The sequence below is a fragment of the Chlorocebus sabaeus genome, chromosome 24, assembly GCF_047675955.1.
Source record: "Chlorocebus sabaeus isolate Y175 chromosome 24, mChlSab1.0.hap1, whole genome shotgun sequence".
NCBI lineage: Eukaryota > Metazoa > Chordata > Mammalia > Primates > Cercopithecidae > Chlorocebus > Chlorocebus sabaeus.
Genome location: NC_132927.1, coordinates 8,295,048 through 8,320,931, shown reverse-complemented (window position 1 = coordinate 8,320,931; position 25,884 = coordinate 8,295,048). Strand labels below are relative to the sequence as shown.

Genomic DNA, 25,884 nt, shown 5'->3' with positions numbered 1-25,884 from the left:
ACCAGTACATTAGCATAAAAGCCTACTGAATGCTATCTTAAGACCATAAAATCCTTAAATAAAAGTTTGTGTGCAATTAAGTGTCAAACAGTATTAGAAGTGAAGTTGCTAAAATACCACTGTGAAAAATATCTAATAAAAGTCAAAATTATTAAATACAACTTTAACAGCATTCATATTTAGGTTTCAAATGCTTAATACCATCAGATGGATTAACACCTACTGAAAATGTAAAAGATGAAAGAATGCTTGCTTTCTTTCTTTTAATTTGGTTAGAATTCTTCAATTCAAATTTCAGAAACCTTTCTGTCTACCTTCAGGCCGTATACCACCATCTGCAAAGAAGCTGCCTGGAAAAGTTAATAAATATCCAAGACTATAAACTGTTACAATTTTATTGTATTATTAATATCCTTGAGTGAGACAGGTATGCCAAATTAACACTGCAAAATGGTAGGGCAAAAGGGAAAAACAGAAAAATAGGATGATTTACAAATGGAAAAATTAAGAACAAAATAACTTCATATCTGGGTTTCTGTAAAAAGAAAAAACACATTCACCCAGAATTTTTATGCTGAAGAATATGAAATCAAACTCTATCCCAATAAAGCACAAAAATAACAAAAAATCACTTATCCCCACAAAATACTCAGAAAATTAAAAAGGGCTACTAATCACACGTATGGAATGAATGAGACTAAATTCTAACACTGATGTCAGTATTTTAAAAACGCAACAACAAGCATTTTTATAAACATCACTGACCTTAAGTTAACCTTACCTTTTTATCTTCTTTCACTTTGTGGGTTTTCTTCTTCATCTTCTTATCATCTAACTCCTGGTCAGAAGTGATTGCAGGATTATCAATACCACCTTTCCAAGTTTCAACAGGAGAAAGAAGTGGATCTTCTTCACTTCCACGATGTCTTCCTTTTCTTTTTGTTTTAGAAGTGGTGAAAGCCTCATCATCACTGGCATCTGAATGTGTTCTTCTATAGTATGACTTGGCTTTACTAAACAAGGTTTTAGATTTGTATTTGTATTTTGAAGGCCTCCGTTCCCCATGACTTTTTGAGGTTCTATCAGAAAATCCATTTTCTTCATCTCCTTGGGTATTATTTACAAATGAGTTTCGAATTTTAATGCGATTTTGACTATCATCTGGGACAACATAAATCTCATCAGAATAGCCCTTCTGTTTGAAAATTGTATCAATCGGTTCCGCATAGTTATCTGAAGGATCCATATCTTCAGGATGTGCCAAAGGCACCCGGGAAGTCTGCTTTCTTGGATTTTTACCAATACCAGCTTCAATTGTTTTTAAAAGGTTTGGATCCAGTTTTTTCACATTTGTCTTAGGTACAACTGGTTTAGGTTTAATAGGTGGAGGCACTTTATGGTTGCGTTCATGGTCATGACAGTTTGGGGTACTATGAATGGGATATTCATTTCCTTCCAAATCTAATCTATATCTGGAACGGTCACTAGGTGTTGGAAGCAACTGTACATCATCCCCAATTGGACTATAAGGAGGTGGTGCTTCTGTGTCATCATCTGAATCAGGGTAGTTATTATAGGGATAACAGTCTCTGGGAGATGGTAGAAAAACATCTTCACTTTGATGGGTTGATTCCCTTGTATTATCAGACAAATAAGAATTTTCTATCATATTTTTTTTCTCTAGAACATCACTAAAAAACAGAGTAAAGACCTCAGTTTGCCGATGATACTGAGATAAAGAATACAATGCTGTAAATTTAGCAGTGATCTCAGTTGCAATGTGTTCTCCTTCAGTCATTAACTCTTTGATAGCCTCATTTTCAAAAAAATCTGCTTGGCTGTCAGTAACTGCCACCAGCTGTACAGGAATGGTGTCTTGAACTTCTGATAGAAATGCTCGAAGCATTCCCATTGATGCTTTCCGTTTTGCAGAGTAAACTAATATATACCCATGAACTAGTTCATCTTTTCTTACTCCAATTGAAGAGTGGTATGATAATATTGTGATCTGTATTCGCCTCCTTTTTTCACCAATGATTTTATCAAGCATTAGGGAATTATTCTGTCCAGCTTGAGCAGCACTGCAAGAATGAGAATCAAGGAAGGGTGAAAGAATAAGATCCACACTAAATGGATCTCCACACATGGCGCACATGACAATTCTCAAGTCAGCTTCTGATATGTCCTTATTGGCAGGAACTGGGCTCACCATATCCAAATTGTGTTTAACTGATTCCAATACTCCTCTTAGAGCTTGCTTTATTTGGGTTTCATTAAATTTACGAGGATACGTACCAGCAGGTACATCTACAAAAGGACACTGTAACTTGTTTGCCAACTGCTGCCCTTGGTGCCTGAGAATTGGTAGATTCTTACTAATGGAATCTCTCTGATTAGCCAGAATTAATGTAAATGGAAGATTAGCCATGTATTTATCTTTTCTGATCTGAGAAGCTTCAGTTCTTATTTTCCCAATAAATTCCCCAATAAAATTCAATGACTCAATGGAATTAAATACACAGAAGCACCCATGTGGTTTAAAGGCGGCAGTCCATAACTGACTCAAAAAGTAAGGCGATTTGGCATCAACCGGCCGAAGATCAAGTTCATAAATTTTTCCATCTAAGGCATACTCATCATCAGTGGACTGTGTCCTTATCTCATTTGCTAGTTCTTGGGCAAGGCCATCCTTCCCTAAAATAAAAAGGTTAACTTTATCTATATTGGTACTATCGTGATACAATCTTAAGCGGCCGTGATCCAACTGTAAAAGACTACTAGCAAGTAACTGCTCCACTTTAATGTCTGTACAATTTTGACCACTAAGACATGTTTCTTTAGTGGGATGATAAACAAATCCTATATGCTTAAGTAGAAGAGATTCCCGATCAGGTGCAAGTTTCTGTAAAGCTTTATATCTAGGTTCTTCACTCAGAACTGTATGAATTTCACTCATTTTATCTGAACTGGGTGTTGCATTAAGATCTAAATCATAAAAAAGTTCAGAATGCTCAAAAAGCATTTCTTGAAACTCTTCTTTGGCTTTTTCAACTATTTCTCGCTGATGCCTACCATATACCTCTTTGCTATCAGCCTCAGTGATATATTTGAAGGCTTCATCCTCCATAACAAAGCACATAACTTCCTCCCATGGCTGCCCAGGTGAAATGAACTGAATTTTTTCCAAAGTCTTTTTGAATTTTTCCTTCATTTCTACCCTCCTCTTCTCGGATATTAGATGCTGTACATGGTTCTGATAGACTTTTTCAGCTTCTAAAGTGCTCAGGAGGTCAAATGGAATCCGCCTATCATTAATTTTGTCTATATGGTCAGTTTCATCCCAAGGTGTTTTTTCTAGCACCACAAAACATAACTGGAAATCTGCTCTCTTTTCCATTAACTTCAAAGCTTCTGACCAATTCAAGTGTTCGATCTCTTCTAGATTTGGCAAAAGAGTGTTAAAAGCTCTTGGTAAAGTGTTTATATACTCTTCTCTCCTTTTTCTTATGTGTTCCTGTTTAAGTTGTTCTATATGTTTTGAGAATGCATTTCTGGCCTTTCTTGTTCCCTCTAAGTTGATGTATTCTTCATAATCAGGATGATTTTTTAATTTATTACTAACAGTTTTCCAAGTTGCATGATAATCTCTCACAGTCTGCACAAGTTTTTCAAACTTATCTGTTGCTGTGACAACAAGTTGTCTCTGTGTTTTATAAGCATCCAAATAGGGAATAATTTTAGGCTTGCTACGAGTTTTATCCAACATTTGTACCAGTGCAGTGAAACATGTTTCAATGTTGACATTAAATCGTGCTGATGTTTCCACTACAAGAAGGTTCTTTTTGTTTGAAGCAAATGCCTGAACTTCTCTAAGATAATGATCCACGCATTCATCACATTTAGTTGCTGCTATTATTACAGGTTTTTTTGATTTTGATAACTGGACAAAAAGGTTATTCACAAATTTAAGTTGATCATCAAACTTCCTATTGCATCCCTGACTTACATCAATGCATAATAAAAATCCATCTACATTGAGCTTCCCTTCAGGCATTTGCTTCTGTTCAAAGTCTTGTTCTAAGCCTAGTTGATCAGTGCAAATGTACATTAGCTTTTCTGCTGACTGCAATTTAGATGCAGCTGCACGTTTTATATATGGTTGCAAATTCGTACTCCGATGAGGCAAGAAAGTCTGGTCATCAATGAACTCTGTTTGTTCAATGACATGAATTTTGCATTCTACTCCATCTTCACCATTTTGTATTATGTCACCCCAGTACAAAAAGTGATCATTGTTTACTACTCGTCCTCCAAAGTCAATGGTGCTAAGCACAGAAGTATGCTCTGGATAATACTCATCTGCTTTTGAGCGTACAAATCTATTGCACAAACAAGACTTTCCAACTCCACAGTTACCTTTGTCTTTTTCAGTCCCAGAGAGTCCAACTACACTGATGGTATAGGATGGGGGACGAGGCTCTTTGTTTTTTGCCATCATAACTCTCTTCTCATGTCTCTACATTCATAAAAGTAACCAGACATGCTTCTCATTCTGAAAATAAAATGATCTCAAAATACAGATCCCAAATTTCAGAACTGTATTTGGTTCTTTGTATTTCCCTCATTTCTGTGCAGAAACATCTTCAAGATCATAGGGATCATCTTCCTATAAAGGGGGGGGGAAAAAACAAATCTTAATCACAAATTACATACACTGAATTACAAATAACAAAGATGTTTACAACAAAGCACCATACAAGTTAATAATAATGATACATGTATTTTAAGAAGTAACTACATGAACAGTTTATGACTTACTGTTATAAATACAAGATGACCTCAAAACATAAGGCAAACCTAACAAAATACAAAATCTAATGTAATGTCTCACAAATTTTAAAATAAACCTCTATTAAACTAAAAGTACATTTAGCCTCTAATTACCCCTTCCTGTGAGTTTGAAAAAACAGCTAGTCCTTTGACTCCCTTAATTTTCCTGCCTTCTGTCACTGGGGGCTATGCTGGTAATAACTAAAATGTACTAGTTGCCTTGCAACTCCCTCACAACTTAAAAATACAAAACAACCTGCTTTTTCTATTACAGGGTTCCTCAAAACTTATTCCTTAAAACAGAATTTCGTAAGAATTTGATAAGATTTTAGAATATAAAATTTTTTTCAATAAATTTCAATAGTCTTTTAAAAAAAAATCTACCAAATGTTATGCCCCCCAAAAATTGACTAAATACTTAAACAGAGAAAACAGAAATAAGTGAACACAATACAAATAATGATGGCATTTCCATAGATCACTGCTTCTTAAACTCTCTAAGGACCAAATTTTATTTCAAACCTACAAGACCAACTGCAAAATATAATGAAATTTATTTTTACATCGAAGCCTTGATTTTTTGTTAGATTCAAGAAACCTAAAACTGCCAAACTGATCCTAAATGCTCTTAATTCCTGGATATATTTCCTCTCAAAATAGTTACAAAGGACACAAGGACCACATTTTGAGTAGCACCAAGCTAAATAATTTTAAAATGATATATCTGAGACAATCTTTTAGAATTATTTGATATGCTAGCAACACAAGATAACTTTTAAGAATTCCATAAAATTCAATTCTGATTACTTTTCATGTAGGTAATAAATTGGTCTTTTAAAAAAGTTTTTAAGAGATTGTTCACATTCTTTTGAGAACAAATTAAAAGAACTACATCACTTCCACCTCCAAATTTCACAAGATAGGAAAAAATCACTAGCAATGTACATCAGCACATATGAAAAGTATCCTCAATTCAGACAAAATAAAGAACAAACAAAAAAAACCTAAGAAAAGAAAAGACCACTTCCTCCCCTCTCCCACAAATACCTGCTAGTCCACTGACCTCTGTTGTAAGTAAACATCTATTTCAATTACACCGAACATATGTTATACTAACTAATGGTGAAGATAAACTGTGCTCATAATTTAAAATCTTGACTAATATTTCTGGTAAAATTATAATACATAATTTTTAAAAATAAAATTTCAGATTTATTCTCATATTTTAGAAGCTTATTCCATCAATCTCAAGTAAACATTAACTTTAATAGCCATCTGACAGTCAAACAAAATATATATTAGGTTCACTTTTGTAGTAAATATTACTATATTGAAGCGGCAATACAAGGAAGTGGAAACCATGTGTAAATACAACTGATTTCAAAATCGGACTCCTATCATTTACTAGTTGATGACAACAGTAAAGCCCTAAAACTCTTAAGACATAGTTCCTTCATCTATAAAACAGGGCTATACCTATAAATCGTTTTTTAAAATGTGAAGTGCCTAGAGAAAAGGCTTAATAAATATTAGTTCCAGTTCTTTATTTGATTCTTGGAATCATGGTAAGCTGCTTAAGATTTATGAAAAATAATGTGATGAGACCTGTGACTCACAAATATTTATGTGGCAGCAGTGTATACATGTAGTAAAGTAAACTAGGGCAGTCCCATCCAATCCTATTAACTTTTTTTATTAAGTAAAATTTTTACAAATCTTAATCTGGCCAAAGTGAAAATTTGTACCTAGCATCAACTTTAACATTCTTTACCTGAATGTGTAAAAGAACAAGTGAACACTTTATTTATGGATATTACAGAGAAGAAAACATAGTGTATTTTGGACAACAAAGCTATATATACAGTGACATAAAGGGAACTTAGTATGCAAAACAGCACAATGATTCCATACCTAACAATTAATTAATTGCAAAATATTGAAAACACAAGAGAATACAAGATCTATTCCTTTTCATTAGAAAAGCAAAACCTGCAGATGATATACTTATCAAAAGAAGACTTACCTGGTGATTACTTTGGGGAATTTTTACAGTACAGTAAAAACACTACAGTTACATAATGAAATATAACTCTTTATTAAACAAACATCTATTCTGAAAACTAACAGTAATTCAAAGACGTTTTTAAAAGTAAAACCATCCCTTGTCTTCAAGTCATATATGCTTACCCAAATAATGTAATTCTGAATACTATTACTCATTAAGACTCACTTCTGCTCTCCAATAGCATAAACCCCAAAACACTGAGATATACTCTATATGTTAAGATAGAAAGGTAAAGCAGAAATGAAAATTCTCTCTCATAAAATGTATTTTTAAAGTTTCAGAAACAAAAGGGTCTTAAATGAAGAATGGAGGCATTAAGTCATCACCCTTTCATTGGTCACTGAAAACTGGAAAGCTTTTTATTTGACAGAAATAAAAACTATAATGAGGTTAAAATTTAATACTAAGGTTTCAACACATCCTCATTCATTTGACACTGGCAATCTGAATCTTAAGTGTTCATATTTAAATTAAAAATAAGGTAGTTTCACATGACTTCTATGGTTTCCACAACAATTCACAGTAAAATGCCCATTAGATACAGGGAGGAACATCCTTATCCTTCTAACAAGGCTGTTAAGCAGACTACCTGCTGGTATTTTGAAATCAACTCCAGAGTTTATGTCGTGAGTCACCATATAGTGATTTTCAAACTGTGACAGAAAAATTCTTCCACCTAGATGTGGGAAGGGTGCTGGAAGAGTCCTTCCAGCTCTCACCAGAGGGGTGCCTTCCTTATCTGATTTATAGGTTTACTTAATTCAAGAGGCTTTGGTTTGAAAACAAAACCAAAAAAAGGCAGGGGAGGGGGTAGAAGAGTTTGAGAAACCACAAAATAGAAAAAAAAAAAATTGTTGTCACCTTGCCCTCAAAAGCGTTTGGCTATTTGTTTGAATGAGTATGGTATTACCACCTCAATGGACAAAGGATCTCATGAAGTTGGCTGTAACACGTTTTAAGAGAATTTCATTTCAAACACTTAGTTCATATATATATACAAATTATCCATCGGCCCCTTACATGCAGATCAAAACTGTCCTCTTCAAGCAATTTTTTTTTCAGTGCTAAGAACAAAAAAAAATTATGTTTTTTTCATGCTCCCATTAATAAACTAATGGCCAGTGTCTTCAATTATATGAAGGCTGTTTGAGTTAATTCAAAAACTCCTTTCAGTCTTAATATCTATGACAATCATGTACATCTTTTCTATTTTTGACATAAGCTTACTTTCATGCAACTTGCTCTTATGATATCTAGCATCATGTTTATTTTTACTGATGAAGAAACCAAGACAAAAGTAGCAATAACCTATTAGAAATTATAAGGTTAGAAGGAAAACCTCTTCATTTCCAATCTTTTACTTTTTTAAGCAATAGTGCTGCTTTTAATAGCTTGCAGTGCAGTCTCTCATTCTGCCTTTAAGATTATCTTTAGGATAATCTTATAGAAATTACTTATATAGAATTCCTTATAGAAATTAAAATTGTGTCAAAATGAAACTATCTTCACAACTAAGTTTTCTAAGATATTTTACTAGACCATTGAAACACCGCATCCTCCTTTGCAAATCAAGAAAAAAAAGTTCTACGAGGAATCCAAAAAAAGTTTTTAAAAATCTCAATAAATCAGAACAAACTAAAACATGTACCTTTTCACAAAACTGATGCATTCATTAATAAAAGGTATGTATTTAAAAATATTTTACGCTTTTAAATTATTATACCATGTCAGGAAATTCCTAATGGTCCTATCTTTAAAATATATCCTTAACTTTTCAGTTTTTTCTACTTTTACTGCTCTCACCCATCAATATCTCTGGCCCAAGATTACTCCAAAGTCTTCTAAACTAACTCCTCTGTTTCACTCCTGCTCCCTTTTCCCAGTCTATTCATATCAGAGCAGCCAGAGTGCTCCTTTTAAAACATAAATCAGAGCTTCCCACTCTTTTGTTTAAAACTCTCGAGTACTGCTAAAAATAAAAAGCAAGTCCTTTCAATGGCTTACTACAAGATCTTCTCCAACCCTCTCTTACCTCTCTGGCTTCCCCTAATACTATTCTACCCTTCTCATTCTGCTTCAATCACACTAGAGGAAGACAACATGCTAAGGCATGTTCTTGCCTTTGCACTAAACTTTTCACAATATCCCCAAAGACCCCACTGGTAACTCTTTACCCTCCTAACTTCCTATACACCTTATTTATGTCATTAACTCTATCCCTCTCTGCATCCCACTCGTAATAAAAGAGTCACAAGGCACAAATCTTTATTTCACCAGTATATCAAAAGCCTACAATAGTGCCTCCCACATAATAGCTACTAATTCAATGCATAAATCCTAATTTAAACTCAAATACTTAGTCAAAAATGAAACCATGAGAACGAAAGCTAACTATAATCTATAATAATGTATTTAGCCAGCATAACAATCTAATTTTAATTTATGACATCTTAAAAAAATTTTTTTCCAAAAGTGAAGTTGAGTGCAACCCCAAATATAGTTAATTCAAAATTTTTGGCTGTTTATAGACTTTTGCAGAATCACAAAATTTATGATAAGAAATTACATTTCCAAGACCTAATTACACAGAAGGAACTTTGTAATTACATGCTCTATCTTCTTTAAATCAAATAAATATCCCTTATGTAAACAAATATTCAAAAGAAACAAGAACAAAGCCCAAAGATTATCATATATTCTACAACCTTAGGCAAACTTGTCGGAAACAGTTGAAGAATAAAATAATCAACTGCACACTAAAAGATGAGTAATTTGTTCAGCAGCAATAGAAAACAACAACAAAAAAAGATGAACAGAGTGTAATACTGATGCATTACTTTTCTGTTTTTTGTCTGTTTTGAGATAGGCCTCTTAATCTGTCATCTAGGCTGGAATGCAGTGGCATGATCATAGCTCACGGCAGCCCTGAACTCCTGCGCTCAGGTGATCCTCTCATCTCAATCTCCTGTCTAGTTAGGACTATAGGTATGCACCACCACACCCAGCTAATATTTAAAAATTATTTTTGTAGAGAGGGGTTCTCCTTATGTTCCCCAGGCTGGTCTCAAACTGCTGGGCTCAAGCAATCCTCTTCCATCAGCCTCCCAAGGTATGGCGATTACAGACGTGAGCCACCTCCCAGCCTGCCTTTTCTTAATGTTGCTATTTCTGGTAAATTTATCAATGCTGTGAAAAGTGAGAAGAAATCAAAAAGTCATTCTAACACACATAAAATAGCTAAGTAATTCAACAGTGTAACACCTGTAGGAGAGGAACTCATATTCCATAATCTTTTTTTTTTTTTAAAATAGGGTCTCACTGTCACCCAGTCTGGAGTGCAGTGGCAGGATCATAGCTTACTGCAGCCTCAAACGCCTGGGCTCAAATGATCCTCCTTTCTCAGCCTTCTAAGCAGCTGTGAATACAGATGTGCACCACCACACATAGGTAATTTTCAAATTTTTTTGTAGGGAGTCTCACTATGTTGTGGTCTCAAAGTCCTGAACTCAAAATAATACTTCACCTTTGAACCACAGTTTATACCACAAAGCACACAATTTTTATGCTGAAATGCGCCCTAAAAAGTCATTATTCCTATGAATTAGTCTTGAAACAAGAATATAATCAGGCAAATGAAGAGAGAACCAACCTATCAAAACTTTGAACAATTTATGTGGTGACTAAATAACCTAGAAGCATTGGGATTTTTGTTTTGGAATCATATCTCCAGCAACAGTGCCTGACACACAGCAAGTGCTCAGTAAATATTTGATGAATAAATGACTTAATCTCCAGACTAAGAATACTCAGCTTCCAAACCACTAAATAATCCTGAACACTTAACAACAATTACGTACTGCTTTGGGCCCATTACATCTAGTACAGCAAAATATACTAATATAAAAAGTCCAGTTTTTTCCCCTAGGACTATAATGTGATCATTAACACACATTATGGGTATATAAACAGTAAGCCTAAAGGTTTATAGTACTTCGAGGGTCCAACTGGAAAGTACTCTGGGAGTTCGGCAAACCCACACAGCAAAGGTAATTCTGCTTTTACCTATTTTTATCTTTTGATACTTCAATTTGTTGGAAAAAAAACTTCACTGCTGAAAATATGCAAAAAACCAATGACCAAAACTATTCCCAAACACATTAACTTCCACCCTATTATTTAATCTACACCCTACTCTGATAACATGTTATTTCCCTGAGGCCTTGGTATGCAAGTCATTCTAAATTCTTTCATTTCTGTATGGAAAACAGAAGGATCAAAGGTCATCCCATGTTCATCAACCTAGGTAAACAACCGTAGTATTTATTTACTGTGCTTAGCTACTATCGGTTTAACTTTTGTCAGGGATTTCCAATGTATAAAGGTACATATAGGAAAGTCTGCCAAGCCAGTAACTATGGCTTGGTAGTTCACCTCCCTTCCAGTGTCTGGGTCCTTTTCTCTCCACCTTGGAGAACCGAACCGAGAAGTGGGGAGAAGGGCATAATTTGACATGCAATATTATAATGCCATATAGTAGAGGAACCGTCATTTTCATTATACAAACAACTTTAGGTAAGGCTTAACAATTTTTAAAATGAGAGCACCTGATTGAAAAAGAATATCAACAAGAGGTATAAGCTTTAAAGTAAGTATGCATTAAGAAAAAAAAACCAAAAAACTGAAAAGCACTTTCCACACTATATTATTAAAACGCATAATAATAAATAGTACCATAGCTGAGGAGATAAAGGCAATGTGTTATACCATGGTACTAATAAATGCAACAGGAATTCAAAGAAATGAAAGTGCAAGTTGAAACAACTCAGGGTTTGGAAAACTTTTTCTGTAAAGGGCCAGGCAGTAAATATTTTAGGCTTTGCATGCTGCACAGTGTCTGTCACACTACTCAACTCTGCTGTCATACTGCAAAAGCGGTCATAGACTATACTTAAATGAATTATCATGGTTATGTTATAGTAAACTTTACTTAGGAGAATCTGAATTTCATGTAATTTTCACATATCACAAAATATTATTCTTTTAATTTGCCCCCCAACCATTTCAAAATGCAGAAAGCCATTTTACAAAAATAGAGAGCAGGTAAGATTTGGCCCAGAAGCCATAGTTTGTAGATCCCTGAAACAGACGAATGGTTTCAATGATGAGGAAGGATTTGAGTGAGCCTTAAAAAACAGACGAGATTTGGATTGTAAAGTCGTCTCTCCAGGTGTACAATTAGGGTAGAATGGCTGAGCACAGTACCCATGTTGGAAAGAAATACTGTTTTGAACACATAAGTTATGACCCTAGGTCTCAAGGGAAAACAAGAGTTAGACCTTGTCATAAGCAATAGAAAAGCACTACAGATTAGTCTAGAAGAGGAATACAACACTGGGCACACAGCCCAAGAGACAGACAAATACTACAGGCTAAAAGCCCCCGAACTATCATAGAATTTAGAAGAGCAATCCAGCTGAAGCAATGGCTCAGGCCTGTAATCTCAACACTTTGGGAGGCCAAGGTGGGCAGATCACTTGAGGTCAGGAGGTTAAGACCAGGCCGACCAAGATGGTGAAACTCCATCTCTACTAAAAATACAAAAATTAGCCAGGTGTGATGGTATGTGCCTGTAATCCTAGCTACTCAGGAGGCTGAGGCAGGAGAATAGCTTGAACCCAGGAGGTGGGGGTTACAGTGAGCTGAGCGCCACTGCACTCCAGCCTGGGTGACAGAGCAAGAACCCATCTCAAATAAATAAATAAATAAATGAGCAATGCAAGAGAAAGAGAGCTTGGGAACTGGCTACTAGACATAAGAAATAAAAGACAACACATTAAGCCAGTATTTCTTAATGAAAAACTAATCAGTTTCAGCAATAGATGGTGGTTCATTTGACTTTCAGGTGTTATTTCCAAAGACAGATGAAACTTCGGTAATGAAACAAGGCAAGTTTAGGATTACTAACACAAATTTCAGCATCATAAACTTTAGAAAATTACCTATGAGACCATTTGGTGTAATACTCTTATTTTCTAAAGAAAACATATGAAGAATTAGATACTTGTTTAATACAGAAAAGTAGAAATCTAGATCTTAAATTCTCTAGATCAGGGGTCCCCAACCCCAGACTGGTACCCATCTGTGGCTTATTAGGAACTGGGCTGCACAGCAGGAGGTGAGGGGTGGCCTGGAAAGCGGGCATTACCACCTGAGCTCCACTTCCACAGCAGCAGTAGATTCTCAGAGGAGCAAGAACTGTAGATTGCTTGCTCCCTTTGTGAATCTAACTAATTAATGCCTGATGACCTGAGGTGGAACAGTTTCATCCCAAAACCACGCCCCCAATTCCATGAAAAAACTGTCTTCCACAAAACCAGTCCCTGGTACCAAAAAGGATCGCGGCTCTAGATTATAGTAATGTCAATTTTTTATTAGTTCTCTAAAAGAGTACGTGGCTCTCAAAAGGTAAGTATAAAAAGAAACAAACAATTCTGAATCAGTAAAAGAACATGATCAACAGAAAGAAAATAAACAAATTATGCCATATCAGAAGCCAAGGTAAGAGTTTTTCCAAGGCTGTTTGACAAGCCAAATACAGTAACTAGACAAATAGTTATGCCAATGTTACGTGTTTATTTCCACATCACCCCTTCTATCACTCTTGCATTGATACCTTCCCCAAATCTTTCACTCTGGCTCATAAGATACAAAACTGATGCTCTTACATTTTTACCTTTTTTTTTCGAAACAGGGTCTTGCTCTGTCGCCCGGGCTGGAGTGCAGGGGCGCAATCTCTGCTCACTGCAAGCTCCGCCTCCTGGGTTCACACCACATTCTACTGCCTCAGCCTCCCGAATAGCTGGGACTACACATTTTTATCTTATATTTTCTTCCCATCTGCTAATCTGTCCTCTACTTATCTGTGCTTTCAGTCCACACTGTCATTAACTTACCTAAATGTCTTTTTCCCCCTTCATTACCCCAATTGTGTGCTACTTTCAAGTAATACTTCCTTTAGCTAAATACCTTTCTACTAACCTTTAAATCAGTATGTAATCCAAGTAATACTTCCTTTAGCTAAATTCCTTTCTACTAACTTTTAAATCAGTATGTATCTCCCTGTATATACCTCAAATTCTTAAAATGTCATGCTCACTGTCTCTCCACAAAAGTTAAAAGATCTTTTAAGGGAGTAATATTTTATACTTTTTGTATCACTCAGTGCCTCGCTGCTCAATAAAATATTGGCCAGGGATAATAAAACAGGCTAAGGCTAATCTAACACTAGAAAAACGAATATCTATTTTTACCATTAACTCTTCATGATGAAAAAAGCTTGAGACTCTAAGCAAGTGACATACTAGTCAAATTTTAACCATGAAATTACAAGGTTATGCTCTTTTCCCCAAGTAATAATTCTACGAAGTAAAACATACATATATGACCAAGCATTAACAATCTGTTTCATTTCACTGCAAATCTAAAGTATTGTAGACAGCTTCCAAAACACAGTGGGGATAAAAAAAAAAAAAAAGATTATCCTTTTTGGTCTCTCTTACATCTAAACTCCTACTTGCAATTAAAACTCAAAATGTTTCTTCTTCTATGAAGGATTCCCAGAGGTCCTGAGAAAAACAGGCATTCTTTTTTCTTCACATCTTAATATTTTTAACTATTTACTCCTTTACACAGCTTGAGCTATTATACCTATATCTAATTTATCTTGGTAATTCCAGGGTTGGCACATAGTAAGCGCTAAATAAAAGTAATCTGAACTAATGAATAACAAATCAGAGACTTAAAAAAAAGTTAATGTAGATGGTTTTTTTTTTTTTTTTTTAAGGGGCTTCTTTTTTAACTTTAAGTTCAGGGGGACATGTGCAGGTTTGTTATAAAGGTAAACTCATGTCAAGGGGGTTTGTTGTTACCCAGGTATTAAGCCTAGTACTCATTAGCTATTTTTCTTATATTTAAATAATACATATTTTTCTTATATTTAATTAAGTTAAATATTCTTATATTTAAATACAATACATTTAATACATAAAAACAGAAGCTGTCCTGGTTTGGGAGGGTGGGTTGTCATAGGAAGTCTCAAGGAATCTAGGAAAAAACCCACAGGAATCCAAGGAACAGAGTTTGAAAACCAATTAAAGTTCGTACTTAAAATTCTTAGCATTGAAGCGTTTTTCTTAATTTCTAATATGGTTTTTCCTACTTCAATAAAATGATCGACAAAAGCCTGCACTTAAGAGCCTGATTACTCAAATTACTGAATGATGAATCACTTTATTGATGTTTCTTCACAGTTCTTTTAGAAATTAAATTCCCTTGGTGTACTTTAAATATATATTACAAGTATCTTTTAGAGACATAGACATCACGAAAACAGAACATTGTACAATGCTTCTTCAGCCAATTATATTACTGCACACCTTCTTGGTATGCAAAGAAAAAACTGTGGACCATACAACCCAAATAAATAGTTTTTAAAATAGTATCTATGGAAACTAGAGTTGTGACAAAACTTATTCTGTAGCTACCAAGAAAATCTCTATTATGCCATTTCATATTTAAGAAGCGATCACGAAAGGCCAACACTCATCTTATATCCTGCTAATGATGGAAAAGTTTAGTAAAGTCTTTATGAGACCTTTTTCTTCAATTAAAAAAGTGAGTTAGAAAACTTATTATAAGCTGTATTGCTACTTCAAATCCAAAAATGGAATGCAAATACAATATTCATTCCTTAAATAATCTTACCTTTCAAGGTCAAAATAACTCTCCAAAAAAATGTGCTAATACGCTTTTCAAACACAAGTAAGAAGGGAAGACGGTTTTCAAAACACTTAAGTATTTTGTGACATAATTAAGGTAATAATTTTGGAACACATTTTAAAAATTGCTAAGGTCCTTTAAATGGGGAGGGGCACTAAAAAACTCATAAAGATAACAGAATTCTGCCACAATTCTTACATCAAAGGGTAACCCACTTCACTCCCCAGTACTCTTAATAATTAATGCACAGAGAATGGCAAAATAAGACATGTTGATCTGGGTTTAAAAACGTAGCCTACACAAGACAACCAAATCAATAGTTATTTAATCATCTGTACCGTCTGATTCTGCTTTAAGTCAATTAGATCAATAGTGCTATTTCTTGAAACTTACAAGCATAGGTATGCGCAGCCTTTCACTCCAGTGTGTTTAGTCATAAATTGCTCCAGTATCTTTGCAAGTTTTTGGTGACACATACTTACCACTCTTTGTACTATAGATAAAGGTAATGGAGGTCAATTAGTATACAAAGGATAGATGAAAGCAAAAAATGAGAAAGGAATTTAAAATGAAAGCAAAATCTTACTCAGAAAACTATCCAGTAGGTTACCTATACGGTTAGTATGGTTATCTACAAACACTGAATAAGAATACCGTTTTATGGTATTAAAGTACAAATAAACTGGAATTAACAGCAAAAGGTTTCATTAACATATTTTTAAACCAAACATTATTCCAAATGTCTAATCGTTGCATCTAGATGAAATTTTTTTTTAGGAGAACCATTTTAAATGGAAATGTAGAGCAATCTCCCATGAAGTGAACCAGATCCTTCAGGCGGATAAACACCACCTAACACCTAACTGTTCTAACTGAATACTGGTTCTGGACTTAAGAGGAACTGACAAACTCGACCGCCCCCGCCACCCGCCACCTGTAGAAGGCAACATAAGCAAGTACTAGTAAATACAGCGAAGCATTTTGCTGTTTTACACCTGAACATTTAAAAAGAAAAATTCAGTTTCCTACCTATCACAAAGGAAAAAGTAAATGATCGATGAGAATTTAAACTTAAAACGTGAGCACAAACCCATCTATATGCCTATCTTGCTCTGTCTCAAAATATTTGAATTCCCATTTATTAAGCTATGGCCAAATCCGAATTTCTATCACATGGTAGAAGTATAAGCGTCTCCCCTACAACTTTCTCGGGATTTTACTAAACGTCCTAATAACAGTTTGCCCTTACTTCCGTGCACCTTTCAACCTCAGCTACCCCCGTGCCTTCAGCTCTCCTGCATTTCTAATAACGCTGGAGAGGGAGGGTGAGAGGGAGTATTTCTGTGTGGATAAGTGCGCGCGCGCTCCCGCGCGGTTCCCCACCCCCACCCCGATACTTTTCTTTAGTGGAAAGAGAAGAAGAATCTGGAGGTTATTCTAGCGAAAACTCAGTATCACAGCCTCAACCCAGTCGCAGTCAGCCCATCGGACTCTGGGCTCTGGTTGCGCAGTACAACTTCTCAGATCTTACTCCAAGCTTCAAAGCGGATGGAAAATTGGTGAAGAGAACCCAGGGAGGAGTCGGGGAGATGAGGGAAAGTGAAAGGGCCGATCCCCCTACAAGGCGTTTAAGTTTGCAACCGAGACTGTTTCCGCGAATCTCCACCCGCCCCCTGTACCCCTTCCAGGTGGAACTCGTTAACAGCAGCAACCCGGCCAACGGACACCGCCACCTCCCCTCCCGATGGACCACCCGAGACCCGAGCAAGTGAGGCGACGGGCGAGAGCGGACGCCTGGCGGGGCCGGCGATCCCCCGCCAGCACCAGGCCTCCGCCGACCCTGGCCCCGTCACCTGTGGAGAAAGAAAGCACCCCCTCCCCCGGCCTCTCTGCCCTTCACGCCGACCGTATCCCTAACGCTGCAGCTGCTGCCCGCCCGGCCTGCGAAAACCGAACGCAACGCCAGGCTCCCCTCGGCGGCCGCGGGGCCCCAGCCCCTTCAACTGGTTACAACCGGCAGCGGCGACCGAGCGGGGCAGCTAGCCGCAGGAGGGTCCCCGTCCGGGAGGGGGCAGGCAGGCTCGGAGGAGCGGGGGCCGCAAGGTCCTACCTAACAACGTCGGTCTCCTCCGTCTCCACCTCAACGGCAGCGGCCCCGGCGGTGGCGGCGGCAGCGACATTCCTGGGGAGCGCTCCCGCCGCCGCCGCCTCCTCCTCCACTCTCTGCTCGCCTCTCTTCCCCGGCGCGTTCACCGAGCGGCGCGTCCCTTCAGCCACCTCCCCCCGCCCTCCCCGACACACACGCCCCGAAACCCTGAGCCCCACGGCTCCCGCAGCCAGCTCACCCACCCTCCCTCCCTCCCTCCCGCCACCAGCCTTGGCCCCGTCCCTCCCCCCTTCCCCAGCGCCCGCCGCCGCGCCGGGCTCAGTAATGGCGGCCACTCGGGCTCCCTCGCGCTGACGGATTTCTCTCCCTCTCTCCCCGAACTTTACCTCAGCATCTCTCCCGGCGCGCGCAGCCACACACCCGACCGGGGGCGGAGCGGCGGCGCAGCCTGGACGGGACGCGCGCGCGCGCGCACCCCGCGTTGCCGGCCCCACAATCCCCCGCCCCCGCCCCCTCACCTCGCGACACCTCCCGCGCCGCGCGCCCGGCACGGCCCCGCCCCTGCCCTCGTCTCCCGGGAGCCTGGGAAGGCGCGAGCGATCCAGTCGGAGGGAGGGGGCGAGCGCGCGGGACCGCGTCCTCGCCCGCGTCCCCGCTCCCTCCTCCCCTCTGCTTCCCCCTCCTCTCCGCTCCCCCATTGGCTTCTGCCCCTCCCCCTTCTTCCTCCGCCTCTCCCACCATTGGTTCCCTCTCCTACTCCATTCCTTCTCACCTTTTCCCTTTTACCCATTGGCGTGAGTATTTTTCCTCAGCTTCCCTCTTTCTCCGTATTCCGTTCCTCCTCAATCCCATCCTCCACGCTTTGGAAGCTGCTGCCTTGCTGTCCGGAGCGCCGTCGTCCCCGAACCTCCCCTGCTTTCTCCCTTTCCTTCTGTTCCGGTTTCTGGTCGTAACTCAGGAGCAAACCACCGTACTGCAAAGGAACCAGATATTGTGCTCGCGGTTTCAAACCGGGCATGGGCACGGAATGCTTCTCGATAAATCCCCTTACGGTCTCTGAGCATTAGAGAATGCAAGGGAGGAAAACATGCGCCCAAGCTGGTTCACAGGAACATGCTCGCGTGTCTGCGCCTGTGTGCGCGGCCAGTTTTCTGGCTGAGGATCGCTTGCCAACTACAGACATCACCCGCCCAGGACCCGGTGCCACACTCACCCAGAAGACGTAACTCCACGGGAGCGAGAAAAGGAGTCCATTTCTCCGTCGGCACGACGCGGGGATGCAGGCCCCTGATTCAGTACGTTCTGTGGAAGTGGAGCGAGAAGCCAAGACGAGGAGCGAGAAGCCAAGACTTGGGGCGGGTCTCAGGGTGGCCCAAAGGACCCTGTTCACGCCACTACCAGCCTAACTTTAGGAACTGTCGGCCACCTGGCTTTTATTATACCGCCTTAAACATACTCACTTTGAGACTCTAGAAATTTCACAAGTCTCGAGATAGAGCACACTGGGCTTTGGGTGTGTTTCTTATGAGGGCACTGGCGCTGAATGGTGCAGTGAGAAAGGACGGTAGAAACCACTGCCTTTGCTTTTACCATTGAAGAAACTGAGGTCCTGTGACTTTCCCGAGGTCATCGGAATCTGTCTTACACAGGAGACTTAAAATAGTTGCCAGCAGATAAAAGAATGAGCAAAACCACATCTACTCCAATTTGTTAAGTCTAAAAGAAAGTAATTGAGGGGGGATTCCTCTTTGGGGAAAGATTTATTTCCTGCATTGAAAATAGTTTATTGTTAGTAAACATATAAAAAGTATTTTAAATTCAAGTTATTCTTTATTTTTTACGTTACATAAGGTAATGAAGTTAGCCAAGGTTGCTTTTTAGTGTTATAATGATGCAGCTGCTGCCAACCAGAAGTACATTTACGGTCTGTCAGTAAAGAAAACAAAAACTGCCTGTTGGTAAAAATCTGTTAGAAAATATTTGTCAGTAAATCTGTCACAATATTCCAGCAGAAGTTCTGTTCGTTTTTCCGTCCTTCTGCCCCTCTTCATATTTCTCAAAGGTAAACTTAATAAAGGTAGAAGAGACATTTCTAATTTTTCTATATATCTCTTGCTCCCTAATTTCTAAAAGGCATGACTAAAATCCCTTATTCGAGCATCTGAATCCTCCCTACCAAGCAGGTTAAGAAGGTTAGGTAAGGTCTGTAGCTACTTCTTTCTTTCAGTTACAAATTGTAGGTGGGAAAGAAGGGTACGGAAAGAAACTTGCAATGAAAGTAAACAGAAAAAAGTAAAAAAGGAGAGAAGGGAATTTGGTGGGTGATCCAACCATCAAAATGTGGTATTAATGCCATAGGTATCTACACCATTTATATAAGTTGGAAAGTTAATGCACTCCAACGCATGTTTTTATCTTTGTACAAAAAGCCCTTAAGAATACCTGAAGTAAACATATAGAAAGTATTTTAAATTCAAGCTATTCTTTATCTCTTATGTAAGGTACTGAAGTTTGCCAAGGTTGCTTTTTTAGTGTTATAATGATGTAGTTCAAAGTCATAACCTGAATAAGATGTTAAGTACTATACAGTGTATACCCTAAAAATACTTTAAAAATTATGTCCTAAATAATCAGAAATTTTAATAACCATGGACATGTATCAACATAAACAAAAGCCAAATAAATCAGGGCTTCTAAAGAAAACATTAAAAAGGTGTAATGTTCAGTTATAGGTCATGATACTGGAGGCGGGGAAGACTTGAAATCTCATTTATTTTCTTATAATGAAGACACCAGAAGACGTTTAAAAAAAAAAAAAATCACGATTTCCAAACAATGATTTTCATAGTCGACATTATTTTCAGTTCTTTATCTTGATTTAGGGAGCCTGGAAATTTAGGACTTTGTTTCTTATCAATACTAATAGTCTAAAGGTGCTTACTAGTACAAATAAGTTATTGTATGTAATTTGCTCTTCTCAAAAAATAGAGTTTTCTATATCAATAAAAATCTGAAATGGGAATTGGGGGCCAGAATTCTGTAGCTAATTATGCTTATATATCTATAAATAAAAGGCATTAAAGAGCAGGAGGAAAAATATATAAGATAGCATCTTTAAAAATTGATCAGGAGCCAAGACTTCAGAGAAAAAGTTTTAAAACACCCACCCTCCCTACTCAAAAGGAGAATTTTTAAGAAAACAGGTAACTTATTTACACACACGCGTGTGTGCACGCACAAATATGGGAGAGAAATGGAATAAATATTAACAAGCCCTCTCAAATCAACTACTCTTCTTATCTAGAATAAAAAAGTTAAGCCGCTGTTCTGCTGTGCCGGATGATTAAAATAACTGGACTCTTTGTTCCTCGTCTACTTTGACAAAATTAGAGTAAGATTTGTCAGGCATTTTAGGTTTTTAAATTTTCTTCATAAAGCTCTAGTTCTTCATCACATCCTAATAAAGTATTAATATGCATGGTCTTTTTGAGATCAAAAGACATGACAGTCATAAAAAAAGTTATCATAATTCCAGCTTCTACCATTAGTGGTAATACTGCAGTATTCAAATGTTTCATATGATGTGGCTTCAAAAGAACTTACCCTATAGAGGCGGCTACACCCCCTGCTGGAAATCTTTGATCATAACAACTTTGGCTTTTGTAGTCTCAATCAAGAACATATGAAAAGCCAAATAAAGGGCCTCACCACTCATGACAGAATCGACCAATACTTTAGCCTGTCTCATACAAGACAGGCTTTTGGAGAACAACCTGTCTCAGAATATCACCTTGATTACAGACAAAATACACAAAGAGGATGGAGAATAATGATGTAAATAACTAAATAGCCAAAACACTTTTAAGATATTTGCTTAATTTCCAACTGTATTTCAACTCTTTACCTTATCCCCATCTCCTGCCTAGACTTCTCTTTTTCTATCTCATACAATTAGGCCTACTTGGGGGAGGAAAAAAAGGCAGGATAAGATGGGATGTTAATCCTTCAGGTAGTCTAATAATGGTGTATCAATCCCCAATAGCCATTTGCTGTGTTAAGGTGCTTAAGGGCTTTCCCCAAATTTGTTTTATGGCTACCAATGATATTTTCAACATGAAGAAAAGGTGCTAATTATGTGTTGGCTATTACTGTAGAAAATATTTTGACAAGAGTTAAGGTAATTGTGAGCATGGGACTGGAACAGGAGGAAAGTAGTGCATTGACCTTCTTGGCATTTTGTTCCACAGAGCCTTGTTCTGTTGATATTCCAGAACTGTATTTTCAGACTGAAATCCCAAAGATGGTATCAGAGTCTAGCTTCAAAATGTCATTCTCATGCAACTCTAGTCCTAGGACATAACTGAAATAGTGAAAGCAGCACACTATTTTTAAATAATTAGTATTTTGTAAAGATTATTTGTAATGCAGACTTGTTTTAAAGGAAAAACAATTCATTCAGATCCCACCAGCACAAATACTTTAATTAGACAAAAATCTTCAAGTTATTTCGTCTCACAAAAGGAGGTATTGTTGGGCCATCTGGACCCTCTATTGAGTTTTTATGAAAGATCACAGCTTGAATTTAATCAACCCCAATAAAGTTAACCCCATAAAGCTAAAAAAATAATTGCAAGGGTTGCTAACTGAAGGATTTGAATTCTCTCTTTGAGATTGTTACCACTGTCATTTGTAAATCATTACAATGGGAAACAGGAACTTGCATTGCTTGACTGTTTAACCTTATGAACATAATTTTTGTGAATTTCCCACTCTCTTTAGACCAAATTTAGATTGTGAGTCTCTCTACGTAGGAATAACAAAATGAATATTTGGCTCTATATAATAACTAGAAGATGTTTAGTAGAATGTTTGATAATATAAAATGTTTGATAATATAAAATGAAACACTCTAGGTTTTATGGATTTCTGTGGATTTGTTGCTAACAGAAGGCTTTATATTTTGAAGTGCCAGCTGAGATAATCACTTTGGAAAATACAAATCATTTAAAGAAATCACTGAATTCACCTGTGAACGTTGAGTTAGATGTCCTTCTTCAAGTACAATAGACATATCTCCACATAATATCTCTCTAGTAGGTAAATGTGTGTTACTAACAACAAATAACTATGGGTCTGAAACATCTGGAAGCATTCTAAAGAACTGGTGCAGTATAGTTTCTGAAGCCAACAGTAAGGTGGCTAATCACTTCGCAATTAAGTCTCTATCAGTTTTCCCTATTATTTTAAACTACAATAGATAATTTTGCCAATTCACACTTTGCATTTTCTTCAAAAAGGCAAAAATACAACTATTTTTCTAGTTCAATGAATACGTACATACTTCTAAATACAGAAGGTCCCTAACTTACGATGGTCCAACTTAAGATTTTTTGTCTTTATGACGGTACGAAAGCAATAGTGATGGCATTTGGTACGAACTGTACTTTAAGCACTCATACAGCCATTTTTTTTTTCACTTTCAGAACAGTATTCAATACATTACATGAAATATTCAACAAATTTTATTATAAAATAGGCTTTGTGTTAGATGATTTTGCCCGACTGTAGGCTAATGTAAGTGTTCTGACGATGTTTAAGTTAGGCTAGGCTAAGCTATGATGTTTGGTAGGTTAGGTGTATTAAATGCATTTTTGACTTTACAGTATTACAATTTATGATGTGTTTATTGGGAAGTAACCCCATCATAAGTTGAGGTGCATCTGTACTTCTGTATGTCTCAAATTACAATGTGATTCTTTTGATGAACACATAGCTTCTTTCATATACATCTGTTATACAGTGAGGAATAGGAATAGTCACCTTTCTCCAACTAGGCTTCTTACTCCTCTTCAGCACAGCTCAGGACAGGCCTATATCACATACAACATTTGTTTCTGGTTCTAATTCTTATAGGAATAGACATTAAATAGCTGTTTTTTATGTTGTGCCACAAAATATTAGTTATTCTGATATTTTACAAACATGACAATAATGTAAAAGTGATGTAGCAAAAGCTATGTAAACAGCTATGTGTTATCCTATAAATTAAATTCTTATAGAATTAAATTTAAAAGGAAGCAATTATTTAAAATGATATTTTAGAAGCATGTATTTATTGAGGTAGAAAAATAGCCATAATACTTTATGTGGAAAAAAATAGTACAAAGCAATAAAAGCTGTATGTTTTTGTTGTTGTTGTTTTTGTTGTTTGAGATGGAGTCTCGCTCTGTCACCCAGGCTGGAGTGCAATAGCAAAATCTCGATCTCAGCTCACTGCAAGCTCTGCCTCCTGGGTTCATGCCATTCTCCTGCCTTAGCCTCCCAAGTAGCTGGAACTAAAGGCGCCCACCAACATGCCTGGCTAATTTTATATTTTTAGTAGAGATGGGTTTTCACTGTGTTAGCCAGGATGGTCTTCATCTCTTGACCTCGTAATCTGCCTGCCTCGGCTTCCCAAAGTGCGGGATTACAGGCGTGAGCCACCATTCCCGGCCTTAAAAGGTGTATGATTCTTATAAAAAGAAAATGTCTGAAAACAAGATGACAGTATGATTGACCAACATGTTAATAGAGATTTTAACTAGATGGTGAGATTATAGGTAATGTTTATTTTTTTCCATGTCTGTGTTTTCTAATTTTCTACAATGAACATGGTATTTCTTGTACAATAAAAATTTGAATTACAGTGGGGTTGAAAGTTGAGAAAGATAAAGAGACACTGTGTAAGGCAGGATGAGGTAAATTGTCTTGAAGCAACTGGCTGCCTACCATGTATGTCTCTATTTTCTCTTTTACCCTTCTCTTTTCCTCTCTTTTTTTACCCCCTCTTACTCCTACTTTAGGTGTTTTTTCCTTCATCCTTTCCTTTTACTTTTTAATTATCTGTCTTCTTTTCCTTCTCTCTTAATTATCTCTTGGGCCTCTTACAGGCCACATTAGGTATTGTCTGGTTCTGTTTGCAGCACAATATCTGTAATATTGCCTGGTATGAAATGGTCTATGCAAACATCATCTTGCCGCCACTGGATTGTATTGACTTTAATGACCTTTTAAAAAGTTCTTTCAAAGCAAAACATACTAAGCAAAGAACACACATTTTATTATCCTTTTGTTTTTAATTATGTAAATGTGCCAATTAGTGGCATTGCCTATATTGTAGGTGGTCTCACTGTAACTGTGTTGAAAAGCTTTCAGATATAGACAATAGGTAGTTTTCTCCGGTGCTGATAAAGCTGAGCTGATCTTTCCACCTGCTTTAGTCTTTCCTTTTTGGACCACAAGGTTTATAATAAAATGTGTCCCATTTGGATTTGTTGACACTTGAGTTACTTTTGAATTCCACCACATCAGTAACTAATGGTTGCTTTTCCAAGTTGGGGCATTTCTTTAGTAGAGCTCCTCCTCTACCTACTACATTCTCCTTAGTAGAGCACAGTCAATTACCAGCTTAAAGAAAAGGTAAAACTGTCTGACTACAGTGCAAAGGAATTATTACATACACAGTACTCTATAGTGGAAAGACCAGTGAACTGGGGAATCAAGAAACCTGAATTTTATCTCAGGTTCTGAAACCTGAGATAGTGGTGGCTAGGTGGCTAATCACTTCACAGTTAAGTCTCTGTTAGTTTTCCCTATTATTTTAAGCTACAATAGATGGTAAATACTTGTTTTGCCAATTCACATTTCTGCATTTTCTTCAAATGCAAATACTGTGTGATCTTCAGAAGTCACTGAATCTCCCTGAGCTGGTTTCCTCATCCACAAAATGGTCCCTTTGCAGCTCTAATATTATTTAGTTTGAATTGATTTTGCCCAAAGACAAGGCTTCCCTTCTTCCTGGTTTACCCTAAATTTAACACCCACCTATATTCACTACCACACCTAGAACAAAGCTGTTACCTTTTGCTCCACCTTTGGTTTTGTCTATGACCGTTACCCCATCCCCCTCCACAAAGATAATTTTTTATTGCTATACGCATGAAGCCAAGTAAATTGATATTCATCCAAATCCCACATCTAAAGTCTATTTCATTAGATTTGGATCTCCGGATTTCCCACAACAAACCTGTCCCATTCATGTTATAAAGCCGGTGATTCTGGACCT

At 37.5% G+C, this 25,884-nt stretch overlaps 1 protein-coding gene across 5 annotated transcripts in view; it reads right to left on the bottom strand.

Moving 5' to 3' along the window:
• Positions 1-20,593, bottom strand: part of ARHGAP5 (Rho GTPase activating protein 5) — a 73,703-nt gene extending 53,110 nt beyond the window's left edge. For 2 of the 5 annotated variants that reach the window (XM_073010904.1, XM_073010907.1), the window contains exons 1-2: positions 17,784-17,956; positions 782-4,666 (exon numbers count right to left, since the gene is read on the bottom strand). In XM_073010904.1, the coding sequence (XP_072867005.1) occupies positions 782-4,498 (3,717 nt within the window). In that variant the 5' untranslated portion in view covers positions 4,499-4,666; positions 17,784-17,956. Of the gene's footprint in view, positions 1-781; positions 4,667-17,783; positions 17,960-18,166; positions 18,271-18,552; positions 18,754-18,993 lie in introns of those variants that run through there. The other 3 variants (XM_073010906.1, XM_073010905.1, XM_073010908.1) reach the window with 3 other exon arrangements.
• Positions 20,594-25,884: the final 5,291 nt, after the last annotated feature.